This window comes from Odocoileus virginianus, chromosome 19, assembly GCF_023699985.2.
Source record: "Odocoileus virginianus isolate 20LAN1187 ecotype Illinois chromosome 19, Ovbor_1.2, whole genome shotgun sequence".
NCBI classification, from domain to species: Eukaryota; Metazoa; Chordata; class Mammalia; order Artiodactyla; family Cervidae; genus Odocoileus; species Odocoileus virginianus.
The window spans coordinates 19947017-19965559 of record NC_069692.1 but is presented as its reverse complement, the minus strand read 5'-3'; the positions used below and the strand labels follow the sequence as shown (position 1 = coordinate 19965559).

Here is an 18543-nt window from a genome sequence, read left to right as displayed (position 1 = left end):
CTGACTTAACTGCCCACTAACATTAAAGTGATTACTGAAATAGTTGATTAATATCTGCCATATTCATTACTGTTTTCTATTGCTGAGCTTGGTTACAGCTCAGGAGTTTTATTTGGTAAACAAAGGATAGTACACCCCCAAAGCATGAAGTGGGCCAGCCCTGAAGGAGAGGCCTCAACCTGTCTTGGCTCCCTCTTTTTATGCTTTTTGTCTGCTCCCCTGCAAGCCTGCCATATGCAAATTAGGGCGTCATCATCAATCAGGATGATAGTGTGGAAGTGGGCGTGTTTGTTTCACCTACGGTTCCCACTCCTGTCTGGGGAGTTTTCCTTGATTTCCTTTTTGCAGGCTTTTCTCCTTTCTCCATTTTGGACTCCTTTTTCTATTCTAACTACCTAACATTGCTGTTGTCCTTTATTCTTGTTTTTGAACTTTCATTCTTTTCAACATTTTGTGGTTTTAATTGTGCAAATTAATTTTATTTTCTCTCCTATCTTAGTTGAACAATTATTTTGCTTATTTTTAATTGAGTTTTATTATTGCAGTCCACGGGGTTGCAAAGAGTTGGTGACTTGGCGACTGACTGAACAAAAACAATTTTATTGAGTTTTAACCATTCCTTGTCTAGTTTGTATACAAATCCATTCTTAGAAATGTGCTCTGCAAACAGTTTCTCCAAGTCTGTGGCTTTTTTTTTTTTTCCTTTAAACAGTGTCTTTCACGATTAAGTTCTGTTTTTGTTTTGTTTGTTTGTTTGTTTTCCTGCACTGTGAGGCTTGTGTGATCTTAGTTCCTGACCAGGGATCGAACCTGGGTCTGGCAGTGAAAGTGCTGAGTCCTAACCACTGAACTGTGAGGAAATTCCCAGAAATTTTGATTAATTTTTATTTGATGTTCTGAAGGATTTTCTTCACTTTGTTCTGCCATATAAAGGTGACATCTACAAACATTTAAAGAAGAAATTGTACTAGTGATCTAAAATCTCTTCCAGAAAACAGAAGCAGGGAGGATAGTTCCTAATTGAGACCAAAACTACCCTTACACCAGTATGAACACTAACGTTGAATATGGGTTTTGAGTGGTAATGATGTGCAGATGTGGGCTCATCATAGTAACAAATGCACCCGTATGGTGAAGGATGCTGACTGGGAGGGAGGTCCCCAGGGAGGGGTGGAGGATTAATGAGATGTATATGGGAAGCCTCTACACTTTCTGCTCCGTTTTGCTGTGCACTTAAAATTACTCTCTTAGGCCTTTTTTAAAAAAAATTATTTAAGTAGAGCTTTATGTCTGTCCAGCTTCCCTTGTTTTGTTTTGTTTTGAATTATCTAATTCCTTCCCCTTGGGTGTTTGATTAGGAAAATTAGCATTCTGATACTGTTTTTTTTCACTTGATGAGAGATGGTGAAGAAAGAGACATCTAAGACACTAATTCCAGATAATATAAATCTTTGTACTTTTCTTATACTTGCATTTTAAATTATTCATCAAATACAGCAAAATGCATCGCCACCCTATCTGTGACACTAAGCCTTTTGTTATAACCAACTGGGACTTAGAAGGGCCTTCACTTAAGCAAGTAAAAAATCGGTATGATTATGGGGATTTAAGGTGAGGCCTATCACCTACTTGCCCCCTCTAGACATGGATGGAAGAGGAACAAAAGGGTGAGTTCAGGCATGATTCTGACCTGAAAGGCCCTGGAGGCTGCACTTTCTGCAGACAGAAATGTGTCCATGGCTCACACACTGACCTGGGGTGGGACAGGTGACACTGAGTTGGGCAGGGACTTGTCCCGCTCCAAAGGCAGGGGAACTAGCACGGGTCCACCAAAGTCCTACCTGGGCCCTTCTCCGCTGCAAAATGCTCGAGCCTTGCAGGTCCGAGGCTGAGAAGCTGCGTGGTGGCCCAGCTCCCAGGGTGGGGCTGGAGGTCACCTCTGTATCAGCCCCAGGAACCAGCGGGGTGAGGAGCCTCTTTCCTACAAGGGGACTCAAATACTTCCTAGTCAGAGATGAGCAATTCTACTCGAATTTGGGCACACACCAAGGTGAGAACTCAGCAGGAACTGTGATTTTGGAAAACAGACCCTATAGGGCTTAATTTGTCACCTGGACCAGGGAGAATGGCACTGTCTCATATGTCACCTGGACCAGGGAGAATGGCACTGTCTCATAGAGAGTCCCGACCACCAAACGGGTTCTTCTCATTCAGTTGTTAGACTCCTGTGAGGTGGGTGTGCATGTCTCCATTTCACAGATAAACTGAAGTTGGGGGCGCTGTACTTGAGGTCCCGGGGGAGGGGAAGGTGAGGCCCAAGCCAGGCTTTCCTGCAGCGCCATTTTTCTGGCTCAGTCAGTAAAGGGTCTGCCTGCATTGCGGGAAACCTGGGTTCAATCCCTGGGTCAGGAAGATCCCCTGGAGAAGGAAATGGCAACCCACTCCAGTATTCTTGCCTGGAGACTTCCATGGATAGAGGAGCCTAGCAGGCTACAGTCCATGGGATCACAAAGAGTTGGACTTGACTGAGTAACTTATACTTCTATTTTGCCTCTCAAGACCCATGGGAGCACGATTCCAGCCTCAAACTGCAATTGCTGTACCAGGACAAAACTGTTGTCCCCCTCAGGACAGTTAAGTGTAGTTTTAGCGTCATATATAGAATTAGTGGGTTCATTACATATGATCTCAAAAAGTAAAAAATATAACCAAGTGATAAATTTATCCCTTCCAAATTTTTTACCAGGCAAACTTTTGGAAATTCTGGAAACTGGAAACCATATATTAAATTTTGCAGTCTGACTTTCCCCCTTAAATTTTATAAAATAGCATTTTCCCATGTGGTTAGGCATATGATTCTTCACTATGTACTTTCCTGCTTCTAATTTGTCTTTTGACTTCATATTTCAGAGGCAGGGCATAGATGAATTCTTCCCCCGATTTAAAGAAGCTTTAATTCTATATAATTTAGTAAAAACCACCACTGTTCTTTTATTGTGACAGCATTTGGAGCCATGATCTAGAAGTTCCCCTTTACCCTCAAATTATATAAGCTTTGATCTATATACTCATACAGTACTGATTTAAAAAAAAATTATATTGCCATGTAGTTGATTTACAATGTTGTTTAGTTTCAGGTGTACAACAAAGTGATTCAGTTATATATGTATATATATTCTTTTCCAATTCTTTCTCCTATATTACAGAGTATAGAGTTCCCTGTGCTATAAGTAGGTCCTTGTTGATTATATATTTTTATATATACCAGTGTGTATATGTTAATCTCAACCTCTTAATTTATCTCTCCCCCTCCCCCCAGCTTTCCCCTTTGGAAACCGTAAGTTTGTTTTCTAAATCTGTGAGTCTGTTTCTCTTTTTATAAAGTATATACATATTTATACATACTTTCTCTGGGCCTATTAATATCTGGAGAAAACCATTCTTCAAAAATATACATGCACTCCTATGTTCATTACAGCACTATTCACAATAGCAAAGACACAGAAGCAACCTAAATATTTGTTCGTCAAACTATGAATGGATAAAGAAGATGTGTAACATATATGCACAGTAGAATGTTACTCAGCCATAAAAAGAATGGAATAATGGATGGACCTAGAGATTATCATACTAAGTCAGACAAAGACAAATACCATATGATGTCATTTATATGTGGAATCTAAAAAAATTATACAAATGAACTTATTTACAAAACAGAAACAGACTCTAGCACTGCTCTTTATTTTTTGTCTTTATTTTATTTATTTTTGGCTGCACCATGTGGCATGTGGAACCTTCCCTAACCAAGGATTGAACCCACACCCCCTGTAGCATAAGCACAGAGTCTTAACTGCTGGACCACCAGGGAAGTCCCAGAACTGATTTGTAAAAGATGGAAAATGTTTACATTCTTTCTGGGAAAAAAAAAATCATTTGTGTACATCAGATAGTCACCCATGTTTATTTTCAAAATGTCCCTGCACTGGTTTAAAGTAAGTTTAATTATGTGCCATATACACACATACATATGCATTGCTGTACTTCTGGGCTTCCTATTCTATTCCACAAAGGCAAGGAGACTTACATGAACTTGTATTTTCAAAGAATGACTGGCTGCTATATGTACAATATGCTTTAAGGGGGAAAGGATTTTGGAAAGTTGTAACGTAAGCAGCTGTAAGTCCACAAGAAAGTGATTACAAAGGATGGTGATGGTGTGGACTAGTTTCTTAGCAGTGGAGGTCATGAGAAGCAGTCCTATTTGAAATTTATTTTGAAAGTAGAGCTTACAGGGCTTATTTAGAGTTTTGAAATTTGACAGAAAAAGAAGTGTCAACCTGGTAAATGGGGGTGGCCTTTACTGACCAGGAGAAAACTAGGGGAGGGCAGATGCTGGGTGCAGGTGAAATGAGAGATGCCTGTTACAGCGCAGGTGCCAGATAGAGAGCTGGATATGGTAAATGTTTTACCTCCCTATGATTTTCTGTAGCTTGACACAAATAAAGTTATAATAGAAAAAAAATTTAAAAAGCAATATCTAAAGAGAGTAAAATGTGTTTGTGCTCTTTGAACTAGTAATTCCACATCTGGGATTCTTCCAGTTTTAATGGAAATATTCATAACATGCAAAGATGTTTTTTGTGTATAGATAATAGTAATAGCTGGAATTTATTGATCATTTGCTATTTGCTTGGCACAATTAAGGGTATTAAATGCATGAATTCATTTAATCGTCACAACTCTAAGATGGAAGGACTTGTCACCACCATCCCCATTTATTGATGACAACTAAAAAACGGAGAGGTTAGACATCTTGCCCAAGGCTGCACCCAGCTAGCGAGTGTAGCTCAAGTCAGGGATTGTACCATGAGGGGTAAGAGGAAGTGGAGCAGGCTCCAGGATTCAGAGCAACTAGTCATTGTTGTCTACAGAATGTCACAGGCAGTCTAAGTGTGCAAGTACATCATCGTGCATAGTGGAAATCATCTGTTGAACTTGGAAAATACTGTGAGCTGGAAATTGTGCTGAGTTCTTTGCATGCAATGTTTATTTAATCTCCTAACTGTTCCTACAAGTATCACTATTTTTATTGTCCACATTTTACAGAGGAGGAAGTCGAGGAACAGAGAAGTTACATACACCTCTCCAAGTCCAATAAGCGGCAAGGGTAGAGCTGAAATCCACATTTTTCTATTTCTTCCATAAACATTTCATGCCAGGAATTGTAGTAGGCATACCTAGAGGTAGAAGACTTGGTCTCAGTTCTCAATGACCTACAGCCTATCTGAACAAACAAAAGCAGATCCAATTGTCCTTTTGATCCCTTAGTCCCCAGAGGCTCCTGTGGACTGAGTTGGAAAGCCCGGGGGTGGGCCCAGCTCGGAGCAGTCCCCAGGGAACACTTGCGTACCACGTATAGTACCGGGGCTCATCCACTCGCAAGCGGCACACCCTTGAGAATCCCGGGCCCTGGCCCCAGGTCTGGCCTGATACTAGGTTACTGGGGTGGGCCACCCCTGAGTGTGGCCCAAGCCCTGCGCCAAAAAGCCCAGGGGCCCCCCGGGGGCTTCACGGGTTCCCAAGGGCTGTGGCATCCAGCGTCCACCAGGACACTGTGGGGGCCTCATCCCAAGAGGAGGAGTATTTATGTGTCAGGCACACATTGACCTACGCATCCTTCTCGACTGGTTCCAAGGAGAACACTTATAAACCAGGTGGTCTTCGACCTGCCCATGGAGCAGGTGGAAGAGATCCTAGGTGAGTTCTAGACGGGGCACGCTCCACCCGACCCGCTCCTGCAAGCTTCTCCACCTTCCGCGCTCCCGGCTGCGAATGCAGTCGTTTACCCGCACCCAGAGCAGTCCGGTCTGCCCCACCCCGGCCTCTCTCACAACCCAGGCACCAAATCCTGCACTTCAAGCAACTGACTGAGATCCCGCTGCAAATGCAAACTCTGGACCCCATGGGCCTGGCCAGGATCTCGATTTTCCTGCTGCCCTAGAGACAAGCTCAGTCCACTGTCCTTTGCAGGAGGAGGCAACTGCTCATCGCCGGAATGTGGGAAAGGGCTGCTCGCTCCGGACGTGAGTTCAAGACGAGGACGGGTAGGGTGGAGACAAACTGGGGCTGTGGCCTGGAATGGCAACCCTGTTCGCCTTTCCGAGAGGTCTTGGGAGCTTTCCAGAGTTCACAATTACTCCCTCACCCCACCCTGAGCGCTCTGCCAGGGGGAAACACCTTTACAAGACCCCTGAAGACCTAGCACGAAGTGAGATGGAAGGGGGGAAGTCGGTGTGTCCCTCTGCCCCACTCCCACCCTCCTGTGTGTGTCACTCAGAGGCCTCTGTCTCCTTGCGACTCCATGGACTGTATGTAGCCCGCCAGTCGCTTCTGTCCATGGAATTTCCAGGCAAGAACACTGGAGTGTGTTATGCCATTTCCTCCTCTAGGGGATCTTCCAGGGATTGAACCCGCATCTCTTACATCTCCTGCATCGGCAGGCGAATTCTTCACTACTGCGGCTACCTGGGCAGCCCCTTATAAAAGATTGCAGACATTTAAGGGAATGGCTTGTCTTGTTCCCACCTGAGCCTGGTGTCCCTGTTGCTCCCACCCTCCCTCCTCTGAAGAGCTGCAGAGGGTTAAACCGGTCTCCCGGCGCAAAGGAGGTGGAGAAGGCCCGTTGGCCATGTCTGATCCAGACTCTTCTGGTTCACGTCCAGTTTTCCGGCCCTCGGGCTATGCAGACAGAACCCCATGCCTGTGAGGCGGCTCGGTTTAAAGAGAGTCCCGGACTACTTTGGGCAAGGCTGGGCTCTCGGGAGCCAAGGCGGGTCGCCAGGGCCCGCCAAGTCATAGTTCCCAAATGGCGTTTCCGTCCACAGGTCAGCTGGAGAAATTCCTGATAGTGATGTGGGAACGGCCCGGGTTCAGTGGAAGCAGTCACGATCCTCCAGCGGGTCTCAACGTGGACTTTCCCTGCAATGGTCGCATGCCCCAGGGAGGCCTCAGGGCCCCGGGTTGCCCACTGGCCACTGTTGGGGGCGAGGTTAAACACAGCCTCATTCCACGGCCGGGAGTGGCACTCCACTCCCGCTCTGGGTTCTTGGGACCTGTGTGTAAAATGAGGAACCCGTTTTTAAAGCCGGGTCATGATGACTCCAGGCCAAGTTTACCTCCTCTCTCCTGCCCTTGACCCCAATCTCTAGGGAAACCACTTTCCCTTCAGCCGGTCAGAACAGAAGCGCCCTTTTTTAACTCTCAGATCATCGGGGAGTCCTAAGGGAATCGATTTGAATTAAGAAACAACGTATGACAAAACCCACTACAATATTGTAAAGTAATTAGCCTCCAACTAATAAAAATAAATGAAAAAAAAGAAAAAAAGAAACAATGAAACCCAAAGCAAAGCGGGGACCCGGAGCACCTGTTTCCGACTTACTGGGGGCCCGTACGGCTGGATTTGGGGCTTGTAGCCCGCAGCCAGGCTCGCCCCGCAAAGGGCCAGGAGGTTTGGTGGGTGCCTCGGCAACACGATTCAGTTTCCTCCGTCTCGAAGGCTTTCCTGGCCTCCTCCGGTCTGAGCTGCCCACACAGGATAGAAGAGCAGCCAAATTAGAATCAGAAGCACGTGATATAAAGTTTAAAATAGGCATGCGACCTCCACATCCCACAGCCCTAAAAAAGGCCAGGAGGCCCCAGTTCCTCCCGCCTGTGGAACTCTGTCCCCATACGGGGTGTACTGATGCTAAATGGTTCTCCTGGAGAGTCTCGGTTCTCAGAGGCGCAGAAGTCAGCTTCAGGGGCTTTCCGGGAAGGAGATGAGCTGTCCCTGAATTCACCTACCTCCAGCAAATGAGAGAATGGTCAAAAGCAGGGACCAGGAGTTTGAATATACAGACAATGGCCAGACCAAACATAAAAACACAATTCTGATTCACAGTCTGCAGCACTCAGTCCAGGAAGCCAAACAATGTCTATGACAATCAACACAAGAGGCCAGGACTTGATTAGTAACTGACAGCTTAGCTCGTTTTCTCTTGGGATCAACTGAGACCCAGGTGGGAAAGTCAAATATGCATCCCTACTCAATCACATACAATGCTCTGCTTCCAGTTAGCCTGCCTACAGTTTCCCCAGGCCAACAACTCTTCCTTGAGGCACACCTTTTTTTCCATTTTATATAAGCTTTTCCCTCGCCTCTGCCCACTTTTGAGACTCTGCCAAACACAAATGATGGCAGCTAACTCCCTTGCTATAGCAACCTCTTAATAAAAAGCCTTCACTTGCTCCCATTTGGGTGATCTTTATTTCCCCACAAGATAATCCATGAGTTGATATTTTTTGAAGTTGTGGGACTAGTATTATTGATCATTCATTTATGCGATCCTTTCTACCTTTGTATATGTTTGAAATTTCCCACAATAAAAAATTTAAAATATTTCAAAAGTGTCAGGGTCATTAAACAATAACAACAGCAGAGACTGATTCTATATTAGCTAAAAGGACATTATTGGGAAAAAACTGGGGAAATTGAACTTGGATCATATATTAGACAAGAGTTTAGACTAGACTTAAATTTTCTGCATGAACAATTTTACATGGTTACACAGAAGAATGTCCTTGCTTTTAAGAGGTAACAATGAAGTACTTGAGATAAAGTCATGATGCCTGCCACTTACAGACAGTTCATGAAAAAGTATGTGCAGGTAGAGAAAGAAAAGAAACTAAACAAAACATTAACAACTGGTGAAACTCAATGAAAGGTATAGAATGTAAATCTAATGTTCTTAGAATTTTTCCATTGGTTTAAAGTTTATCAAAACAAAAAAGTTTGTGGAAAAAGAGCACAATAAAATACATGTATTAGGTTGGTACAAAAGTAATTGTGGTTTTAGACCATGCATTTTAAACCATAAAATGCAAACATCTTTATTAATGTGCAAACATCTTTATTAATCAAAATAGGAAGCATTACAATCAACACATTTTTGCCAATGAGAAATGTTTGTTTATTCCTGTAGCATAAAAATCTGAGCTTCAGGATTTGAAGAGCTCTCGGAAAGGATTTTCTGCCTCCTGCTGGTTGTGGAAGTGTTTTCTCTGCAAAAAATTGTCAAGATGCTTGAAGAAGGGATAGTGGGTTGGTGAGAGGTCAGGTTAACATGGTGGATGAGGCAAAACTTCGTAGCCCAATTCATTCAACTTTTGAAGTGTTGGTTGTGTGATGTGTGGTCAGGCATTGTCATGGAAAAGAATTGGGACCATTCTGTTGACTAATGCTGGCTGTAGGCATTGCAGTTTCTGGTGCATCTCATCGATCTGCTGAGCATACTTCTCAGATATAATGGTTTTGCTGGGATTCAGAAAGCTATAGTGAATCAGACTGGCAGCAGACCACCAAACAGTGACCATGATTTTTTTTTTTTTTGGTGAAAGTTTGGCTCTGGGAAGTGTTTTGGAGCTTTTGCTCAATTTGACCACTGAGGTGGACACCGCTGGTTGTCATATAAAATCCACTTTTCATCATATGTCATAATCCAATCAAGAAATGGTTCATTGTTGTGTAGAATAAGAGAAGATGACACTTCAAAATGACAATTTTTTTGTCAGCTCATGATGCACCCACTTATGGAGCTTTTTCACCTTTCCAATTTGCTTCAAATACCAAATGAGGGTAGAATGGCTAACGTTCAGTTCTTCTGCAACTCCTCGTGTAGTTGTAAGCTTTGATCATTGCTCTCAATTGGTCACTGTCAACTTCTGATGGCCAGCCACTGTGCTCCTTTCTTCAAGTCTCTCCTCTCCTTTGCAAAATTTCTTGAATCACCACTGCACTGTATGTTTGTTAGTAGTTCCTGGGCCAAATGTGTTGCTGATGTTGTGAGTTGTCTCCAGTGTTTTACAGCCCATTTGAATTCAAATAAAAACACATAGCTCGAATTTGCTTTTTTGTCTAACATCATTTCAATAGTGTAAAATAAATATAAAATAAACCGCAAGTAATAAGTCATTAGCAAAAAAAGATAAAGTGAGAAATGTGCATTAAAACGATAGATATTTATTTAAGAATGTGTTCCAATATCAAACAGCAAAGTTCAACAATGCAAAATCACAATTATTTTTGCAGCAATCTAATATTACCAAAAAAGTAAAAGCAAGAATTCTCACATTCTTATCCACATGTTTTCTTAATGGAAAAGTTAAAGTGAAAGTTGCTCACTCTTGTCCAACTCTTTGCAACCCCACAGAATATACAGTCAATGGAATTCTCCAGGCCAGAATACTGGAGTGGGTAGCTGTTCCCTTCTCCAAGGGAACTTCCCAACCCAGGGATCAAACCCAGGTCTCCCCAAAACTACTAATAGTTAACTATATAGGGAAGGAGGGGACAGGATAGATAAGAAGGGATTGCAGGCTAGATTTTTCAGAATGTACAGTAACCATATTTTTAAAATGTACTTTGTAAGTTATTGTTATATTCTAAATAGTTTGTCAGTAATGATTTTCATTTCTTACTTTGCTTGAATATTAGTAGTGTGGTATAATATCTCCTTATTTATTCATTTACCCATCCATCCATCCATCCATCCAGGGGAACCAGTATGTAGCTACTGTTTGCAGATGCTCCTAAGGTTTAGAAGACTGTCCCCAACTGTTCAGAACACAGCCTTTATTGCATTCTTTTTCTACATAATTGTTTCTAGTCTGAGTGATTTAATATTACCTTACTAGTTTACTCTCCTCATTTTGACCACTTTTTTCTAACTATCTGTGAGGTACATTTTGATATTATTATTTGGTACAAAAAAACTGTGCTTTGTTACATTTTTCATTGTATAGAGATTACATCTTGAGAACTGAAGATTACATGAAGTGAAGAACAGATATTCTCAATAAGAAATTACAAAACCAGACACTCCCTGATGGTCCAGTGGCTAGGATTTGGTGCTCTCACCACCCCAGCCAGGCTTTGATTCCCCATCAGGGAAGCCTGTCTTCAAGATTTCCTGTTGGCTCAGATGGTAAAGAATGCGGGAGACCTGGGTTCAATCCCTGGGTTGGGAAGATCCCCTGGAGGAGAAAATGGCAACCCACTCCATTATTCCTGCCTGGAGAATTCCATGGACGGGTTATAATCCATGGGGTTGCAAAGAGCTGGACACAACTGAGCATCTAATACTTTCACTCACATACTTTATTGACTGAACCCAAATACTCTCAGACTGGTCATTCCAGGACTGAGCAAGAGAAAATGAAAGCAAGTGCAGAAAGTTCAAATAACTTGTATTCAGTCACACCACTAGAAAATATTGGAGCCAGTATTCAAGTCATACTCTCTCTCCCACCAATCAGAGTCAAATCAGCAAGCTTTAGAGGTATAAAATGATGGAACTGATTCACCTAGGCAGATTCAGCTAAATCCTAAAAACCTTGCAATTCTGTTTTGAAGCTGACACAGATCAGTTACTAAAACTCAAAGCTTGCCAAATGTAGGAAACAATGTGCACTCTGTTTAAGACTGCAAATGACTATACTTCCAAAATAAAACTAAATCAGAAATAAACTTTGTCATCCAAATGGGAATGCCAAAGGAATTTTTTATAAACTTGCCTTTCTCAAGTATTTCGTGACCTAATAATTAACTACCACAAACCAGCCTTGTGGCTAACTCATGCTACATATAGGAGTCTGAAATTTTTCCAGGGATAGAATTTGAAGAGGCCTCAAGTTGGATGCATTCTGAAGAGAATGGCTCAAAGAAAAATATTAATAATTTATAAAAAGATGAAATTATATCTCTATATTATACCCATCTTAAAAAATTAACCCCAGGTGGTTCAGGAATTTAAAAGTTACAGCAGAAACTTGAGCATTCTTAGTGGAAAGTATAGAGAATGTCTTTAGACCTCATGGCAGAGCAGGACTTAAAAAAGACAGAATGAACTTACCTTAAAGACTGCTAAATCTGACTATATTAAAATTAAGAACTGTATTCCTAAAAAGCACCTTTAAAAAGGTGAAAAAACAATTTAAACTAGAAGACATTCACAGCATACATGATTGAAAAGTAGTAAGACTGAGGGAGAATATATGAAAGGGATAAATAAAGCTAGATTCAATCTCCTCTTGGATTACTGTTAAGGACTAGATGATGCGGATGAGGGAATTCAGTACATTAATACCATCCCCCTTACGTAGATGATCAACATCTTCCATTAAAAAGATGTAAAAAACAAACACATCCGAACTAATTGTAAGTGTACAGTCGTTTGTACAGCAGATGCTATCTATACAACCATTACCAAACAATACTTGTAGAAATGCACTATGGAAAGAAAAGGAGCACGCGCAGGCTACTCAGACAACCTTCAGGACAATAATTTCCTGTGGGGAGAGAGGAAAGGTCTTTTGTGGCATCTGTTTTAAACAAGAGAGAAGGCAAATGCGGGAAAAATTAACATCTTGTTAAATGGGGCGAGGGGAGGGGGTGCATGAGCGTTAAACAACTTTTTAAACTGTGAGAAATCTTCACAATTGAAATTTTAACTAAAATTAAGAACACTGAGAAGAAATGTTCATCAGTACTCGCTGTTTGAGGATTTTGGAAGTAAACGACTTTTGTCTTCACCTGATACATCTTTTGGAACGACCATGTCTGATGACTGCATTTTAGACACGACGCACTTGCAGGAATGATTCTAAAGTGGCAACAAACCAGAGTCGGAATATGAGAGAGAAGATGGGGATTCTAGGAGCCCGCCCGCGGCCTGACCCGACCGGGCCTGGCCGGGACCCCACTTCATGCAACCACACGATCTGGAACTACGGACGCCTCGGGGTCGGCCATTACTCGCCTGGCGGCCCCTCCTAGAGTCTCCAGGGCTTCACGCTGAGAAGATGCTAGGGGATCGCGCTGCACATATGCGGCAGCTCCAGGCGCCGAGATACCCGCGCGCGTTTGCACCCCTGGGCCGGATGTGGCTGGGCGCATGCGCACTGGAGGGGGCGGGGCCTGCCGGGAGCAGTAAAGGGCCCAGGCTTCGCGCGAGTCCCGAGTCCCGCGAGAGCTGCTCTTCTCGCCTGTGGTTGGAGTATGGTCGACGATGCTGGCTACTCAGAGGCCCTTGGGGACAGGCTGCTGGGGTTCCCGCGTCCCTCGCCGCGGGTTCGCATCCGGCCATGGTGGTTTCCTGCGCAGGACTTGAGGAATCCGTTGGTGTTCTTCCTGGAGGCGTGGCTGGCCGACTCGATCTTTGGTGTGCGACCCTGGGCCTAGCGGGCCTCTCAGAGCCGTTGAGGGCCACGAGCCGCGCCGGGTCCCAAGCCCTCACATCCCTTCGTGGCCAGCGTCTCCCGCCCCTCACCTGCACTCTTCTCCGGCTTTCCTTTCGTTTTTAGGCCCAGACCGATCCTTGGTTCCAGAAATGGAGTGGATGAGCCAGGCCCTGCTGATGGTGGACGCTGTTGACGCTGGGAACGTGGTCGAAGTCACGGTTTTCGCGCGGCCGGCAGTCCAGCGTCAGGTGAAGAGCGTGCTTCTGAGCCAGGCGTCAGTGCTCCGGGAGCAGCGCGCCCGAGGTGAGGGGCTTGGCAAACACGCCTGGGCGGAAGGCAGGGGGAACCGCCTAGCCTTACATGACTTCTTTCCAGCCTCTCGTCTTCCCAAAACTCCTTGCAGTGTCCCAGCTCCATTTTGGTGGTGATCCCTGGGCCTCCCTTGAGAGAGGAGTCCAAGCAGGACCCTGAGAAAGTAAAGCTGAGACATGCATTCAGACACCTACTGCCGGTGCTGGCCTCGGCTCCCTCAGCCCACTGATTCCAGATCCTAGGTTCAGACCTTCCACCCAGAGAAATGATACTGCCAGCACACCCCTTCCCCCTTGGAGGAGGAGTTTGAAACCCAGCATTTTTCCTTATCCAGCTGAGAAGATGGAACAACTTGAGGAATTCCTGAAGGCCCAGGCACCAGGTCCACAGGTGCCCCAGCATCCTGTTGCATGAGTGTTGTCAGGAGCGTGAGCACAGTCCTGCTTCTGCTGCTAATGTTCAAGAGAAGCCAATATCCTTAAATCTCTGCCCTTTCCCCCCTGTGTCTTGATGAAGTATAGTGGTTTGATTATTTTGCTGCAAACCTGAGTTTGTAGTGCCATGCTAGTTAATAAATGAATTTCATTTTTGTCCGAAGGCATAAAGATCTTTGCTCACTCAAAATTAAGCAAATTTATAAAAGACTGTTCATTCTTGTCTTGATGTGAGAGGTGGGTAAAAGGCTGTTAGGTGATGGGTTTCTTTCTTTTTTTTTTTCTTGGTTGTTACCATTTTGAAGCTATTAACCCTTTTATGATTTTTATGGTCAGATTCGGGCCCTTACATGCAGAGGCCAGAAATGCAGGGTCAGTCAGCTTTGTATTTCTTTTGCATCATTTGTTCTCAAACTTTAGTGTAAGAATCATCATGAGAACTTTCTGCAACACAGCTTCCTCAGCTCCTTCTGCACTGATTCTGAGTCAGTACATCTGGCCTGTGAATTTGCATTTCTAACAACCTCTTAGGTAATGCCAGTGCTTCTCCTATGAGGCTGTCACTTTTAAGCTGGTATTTGGCTTCAGAATAGCACCCAGTGTGCCATGTGTTTTCTTAGAGTGGAGTCTCTGACCTCAAACGTGGGAGGGCATTTCGACATGCAAGCTGAGGTTATCAGCATTCATTCCTTCTGCTGGGGCTGTAATTCACCAGAGGAGCCAGGGTCCAGGGCAACTGGTGCACTGAGAGGTGTCCTTCCAGCCAGCTGTCTCCCCACATCCTCCCCAAGCAGGTGTCCTGCATGGGCTGAGTTGTTTTTCCATTACCTATACAGTGATGTGACCAATCTGTGCAAAACAGTCCCAACCACACGCTGCTTCCACTTTCCGGAAGCAGAATAGTTGGAGGAATGATTGCCAAGAGCTCATGGTTTTAGACACAAAGTTGGAATTAATTTAGCTCTGGCAGTTTCTTCGCCCCTTGGCAGTAAGGGATAATAGCACTTTGCAAGGATTTTAAGCACACATACACAAATCTTGGGCTTCCCAGATGGGACAGAGATGCCGGTTTGATCCCTGGGTTAGGAAGGAACAATGGCAATGGCAATATTGGAACAATAGGAAATGGCAATCCACTCTAGTATTCTTGCCTGGAAAATTCCATGGACAGAGAAACCTGGCTCCCCACAGTCTATGGGGTCACAAAGAGCTGGACACAACTGAGCCTCCCCCAACACACACACATAAACATACACACATATGCAGGCATTACTTTACTCTTAGTAAAGTCTTCTCTTATCCACACTCAGAAAATTCTGCAGTGAACCTTCCTTTTATAAGCATATAATAGACTGTAGCCATTAGATTAAAAGACACTTGATCCTTGGAAGGTAAGCTATGATAGCCTAGACAGCATACTAAAAAGCAGAGACATCATTTTGCCAACCAAGGTCTGAATAGTCAGAACTGTGGTTTTTCCAGTAGTCATATACAGATGTGAGAGGTGGACCATAAAAAAGCCTGAGCACTGAAGAATTGATGCTTTTGAATTGTGCTGGAGAAGATTCTCGAGAATCAGTTGGACTACAAGGAGATAAAACCAGTCAATCCTAAAGGAAATCAACCCTGAATATTCACTGGAAGCACTGATGCTTAAGCTCTAATACTTGCCCACTTGATGTGAAGACCAACTCATTGGAAAAGCCCCTGATTCTGGGAAAGATTGAAGGCAAAAGGAGAAGGCGGCAGAGAATGAGATGGTTAGATAGCATCACCGATTCAGTGAACATGAATTTGAGCAAACACTCGAGATAGTGGAGGACAGAGGAGCCTGGCGTGCCATAGCCATAGAGTGGCAAAGAGTGGCAAAAAGGGACATGGCTTAGTGACTGAACACCACCACAAATCTTTGATTACAAGTGATACTGAACATTGTTCTACTTTGCTTCACATTTTTGTTAAAAACTTTTTACATTTTTCTTTATTCTTTCCTGTCATTACTTCTTTCAATTCTGAAGATAAGGGTTTTTATTATCTGTGTAAGCTTTTATAACAAATAATGGTCCATTATAACCAATATTGTCCACCCGTTTGCTGCTCAAGTTTTTTGCATACAGAAATTTTTATTGTATGTAGTTAAACCAATTACTATTTTCTGTGTGATTTTCCCCTCATCCTCTTCTTTTACAATTAAGCTTAGGAGGCCTACTTTTTCTCCTTTTGTAGAAATTTGATAAATATTTTTACAGGTTTTTACTGGTGGGATTTTTATAAAAAGTTGTGAATGTTTTTTGACTTTTCAGCATTTAGAGGAAGAATGGTTATGCTTAAAACTTATTCCAGTTTTCCAAAAATTTTCCAAAACTAAGTTACTAAATGATCCTGTTCTCTATTCTTTATACACATTGACATGTTGAAATCCTAACCCCAGTACCTCAGAACTTGACTCTGTTTGAAATAGGGTCTTTAAAGAGGTGATCAAGGTTAAATGAGGTTATCTGTGGGCCAGTATGACTGTTTTATTAATAAGAGGAAATATAGATACAGGTATGTGCATGACCAAAGCAAAGACCAGGTGAGGCCACAGCAAGAAGGCACCCATCTCTGTAAGCCAAGGAGAGGGGCCTCAGAAGAAACCAAACCTGCTGACACCTTGAGCTTGGGCTTGTAGCCTCCAGAACTTTGAGAAAATACGTATCTGTTGTTTAAATCACTTTGTTATTTTGTGGCGGTAGCCCTAGCAAACTAATGCAATATTCAATATCTAAAAAGAGTAGTTGCTCTGTCATTCTAATTTTCAGAACTTGGAAGTAATTCTAGTTATATATGTATTGATAAGAGCTTGTGTCACATACCAGGCCTTATGCTAAACATAGGATGCTTGCAGCCTCAGTAAATTGCTGAGGGCACACAGCTAGGATGTGGCGATGCATGAGATTTGAACCAAAACGTTGATTCTAGCATCTCACGTCTCTATTATACTTTCCCATATGCTTTTATTTTTCTCCACGATTGAATTTAGTCTCATTCTCTTTGTGTGCATGTGTGTTTTAAGAGGAGTTAGAATACATTTAATTTGTCAAGAATCCATAGTATTTGTTATTCTATTAAGGGACAAGACAATTTTTTTCCTAACATATTGCCAGAATAGAAATACCTACTAGTACCATGCTCAAAAATAGCATTGCTGATTTTTCTGATGACATATGTACATCCTCAATATTTTTAAATAAGGTGATATATAAAGTATTAGAGTAATTACAAAATTTCACTGCTCATATAGTCCCTTCAAGAAGTTTTCTATTACTCCAAATATTTTTCTGTAATTTTAGTAAACATTTTATTGATGTAGAGCATTCCATTCATACCAAAGCCATGCATATCCACAGTGTGAAAAGATTCATCAAATAGAACACATCCATTAAGCCAGTAGCCAGAGGGGAAAAAGGCCTTAGTTACACTCCAGAAGCCCCCGTTTGCATCCTCCCCAAGGATAACTGCTGTTGTGACAACTGTAATTGGACTCAGTGTAAGATGTGTTCATGTTGCCAGTGGTTATAGTTCCATATCAATAAACCTTAATTTCAGTTTTCCATCCTGTTGATATGTACTTTGATTGTTCCCTGTTTGAACTTACAACAAATACAGCTACTATGAAAATTGTACATAATTTGGTGCATACATATGTGCATTTCTATTGAAGTATATATCTAGGATTGAAATTGCTAAGTGATAGCGTGTGTGTAAGTTCAAGTTGCCAAGGTGACTGAACCAATTTCCATTCCTTTCAGCAATGTATGAGACTTCCAGTTGCTCTCCATCTTTGTCAACAATTTTTATTTTAGAGAATTTAGGTATTAGTGCCATTGAACTGCAGTTTTTAAAAATGCACTTAGTTGGTTACATACTATAAAAATGTGAGTGTACAGTTTACTTTCTTTTTTAACAAACTTGTGAGTTGTGCCACCATCAGCACAGGCCAGCTTGGGAACTTTTCCATCACTTTACAAAGTCTGTCATCACTCCTGCCTCCAGCTCCAGGCAGTCTGCTGTCTGTCTCCACTGTCACATTTTCTGGACATTTAAGTATTGATAGAATAATATTCTGTGTAGTCTTTTGCATCTGTCTTTATCTAGTTGGACTATCTCTGCTTTTTGAGTGGGGGATTTAGGCCATTCTAGTTTAATGTAATTATCAATATGATTGGATTTGTCTGCCATTTTGCTTTGTTTCCTATCATGTCTTTTTTGTTCTTTTCCTCTTTCATTATTTTATGTTACATAAATTTTTATTTATCATTTTAATAATACTTTAAAGAGATTTTCCCCCTCTGTTTTGCCTTAGGGATTATAAAAATATTAATTTATTACATCCTGCTTCACATTACTGAAAAGGGTAGAAGGAGGAAGGAAAAAGAGCTGAATAAGTGAAGACACTATGTTCTTGGCTAGCAAAGTCCAGGGTTGCACATTTGTGGTCAGTCTTCTCAGAACTCAGTGCAATTCCATTTATAATCAC

The 18543-nt window shown here is 42.7% G+C and overlaps 1 protein-coding gene across 1 annotated transcript; it reads left to right on the top strand.

The window, feature by feature from the left end:
• The first annotated feature begins 13024 nt into the window (after nucleotides 1–13024).
• OOEP (oocyte expressed protein) lies at nucleotides 13025–14187 on the top strand. The gene is made up of 3 exons (XM_020911395.2): nucleotides 13025–13259; nucleotides 13402–13581; nucleotides 13925–14187. Exons 1-3 carry the CDS (start codon nucleotides 13097–13099, stop codon nucleotides 14002–14004), a joined length of 423 nt encoding a protein of 140 aa, XP_020767054.2. The 5' UTR covers nucleotides 13025–13096; the 3' UTR covers nucleotides 14005–14187.
• Nucleotides 14188–18543: the final 4356 nt, after the last annotated feature.

Coding starts and splice junctions, on each gene's coding strand:
- OOEP (XM_020911395.2), top strand. CDS start 13,097: ATGGTCGACGATGCTGGCTACTCAGAGGCCCTTGGGGACAGGCTGCTG. Junction 13,260..13,401: donor GCTGGCCGACTCGATCTTTG/GTGTGCGACCCT, acceptor TTTCGTTTTTAG/GCCCAGACCGATCCTTGGTT. Junction 13,582..13,924: donor CCGGGAGCAGCGCGCCCGAG/GTGAGGGGCTTG, acceptor TTCCTTATCCAG/CTGAGAAGATGGAACAACTT.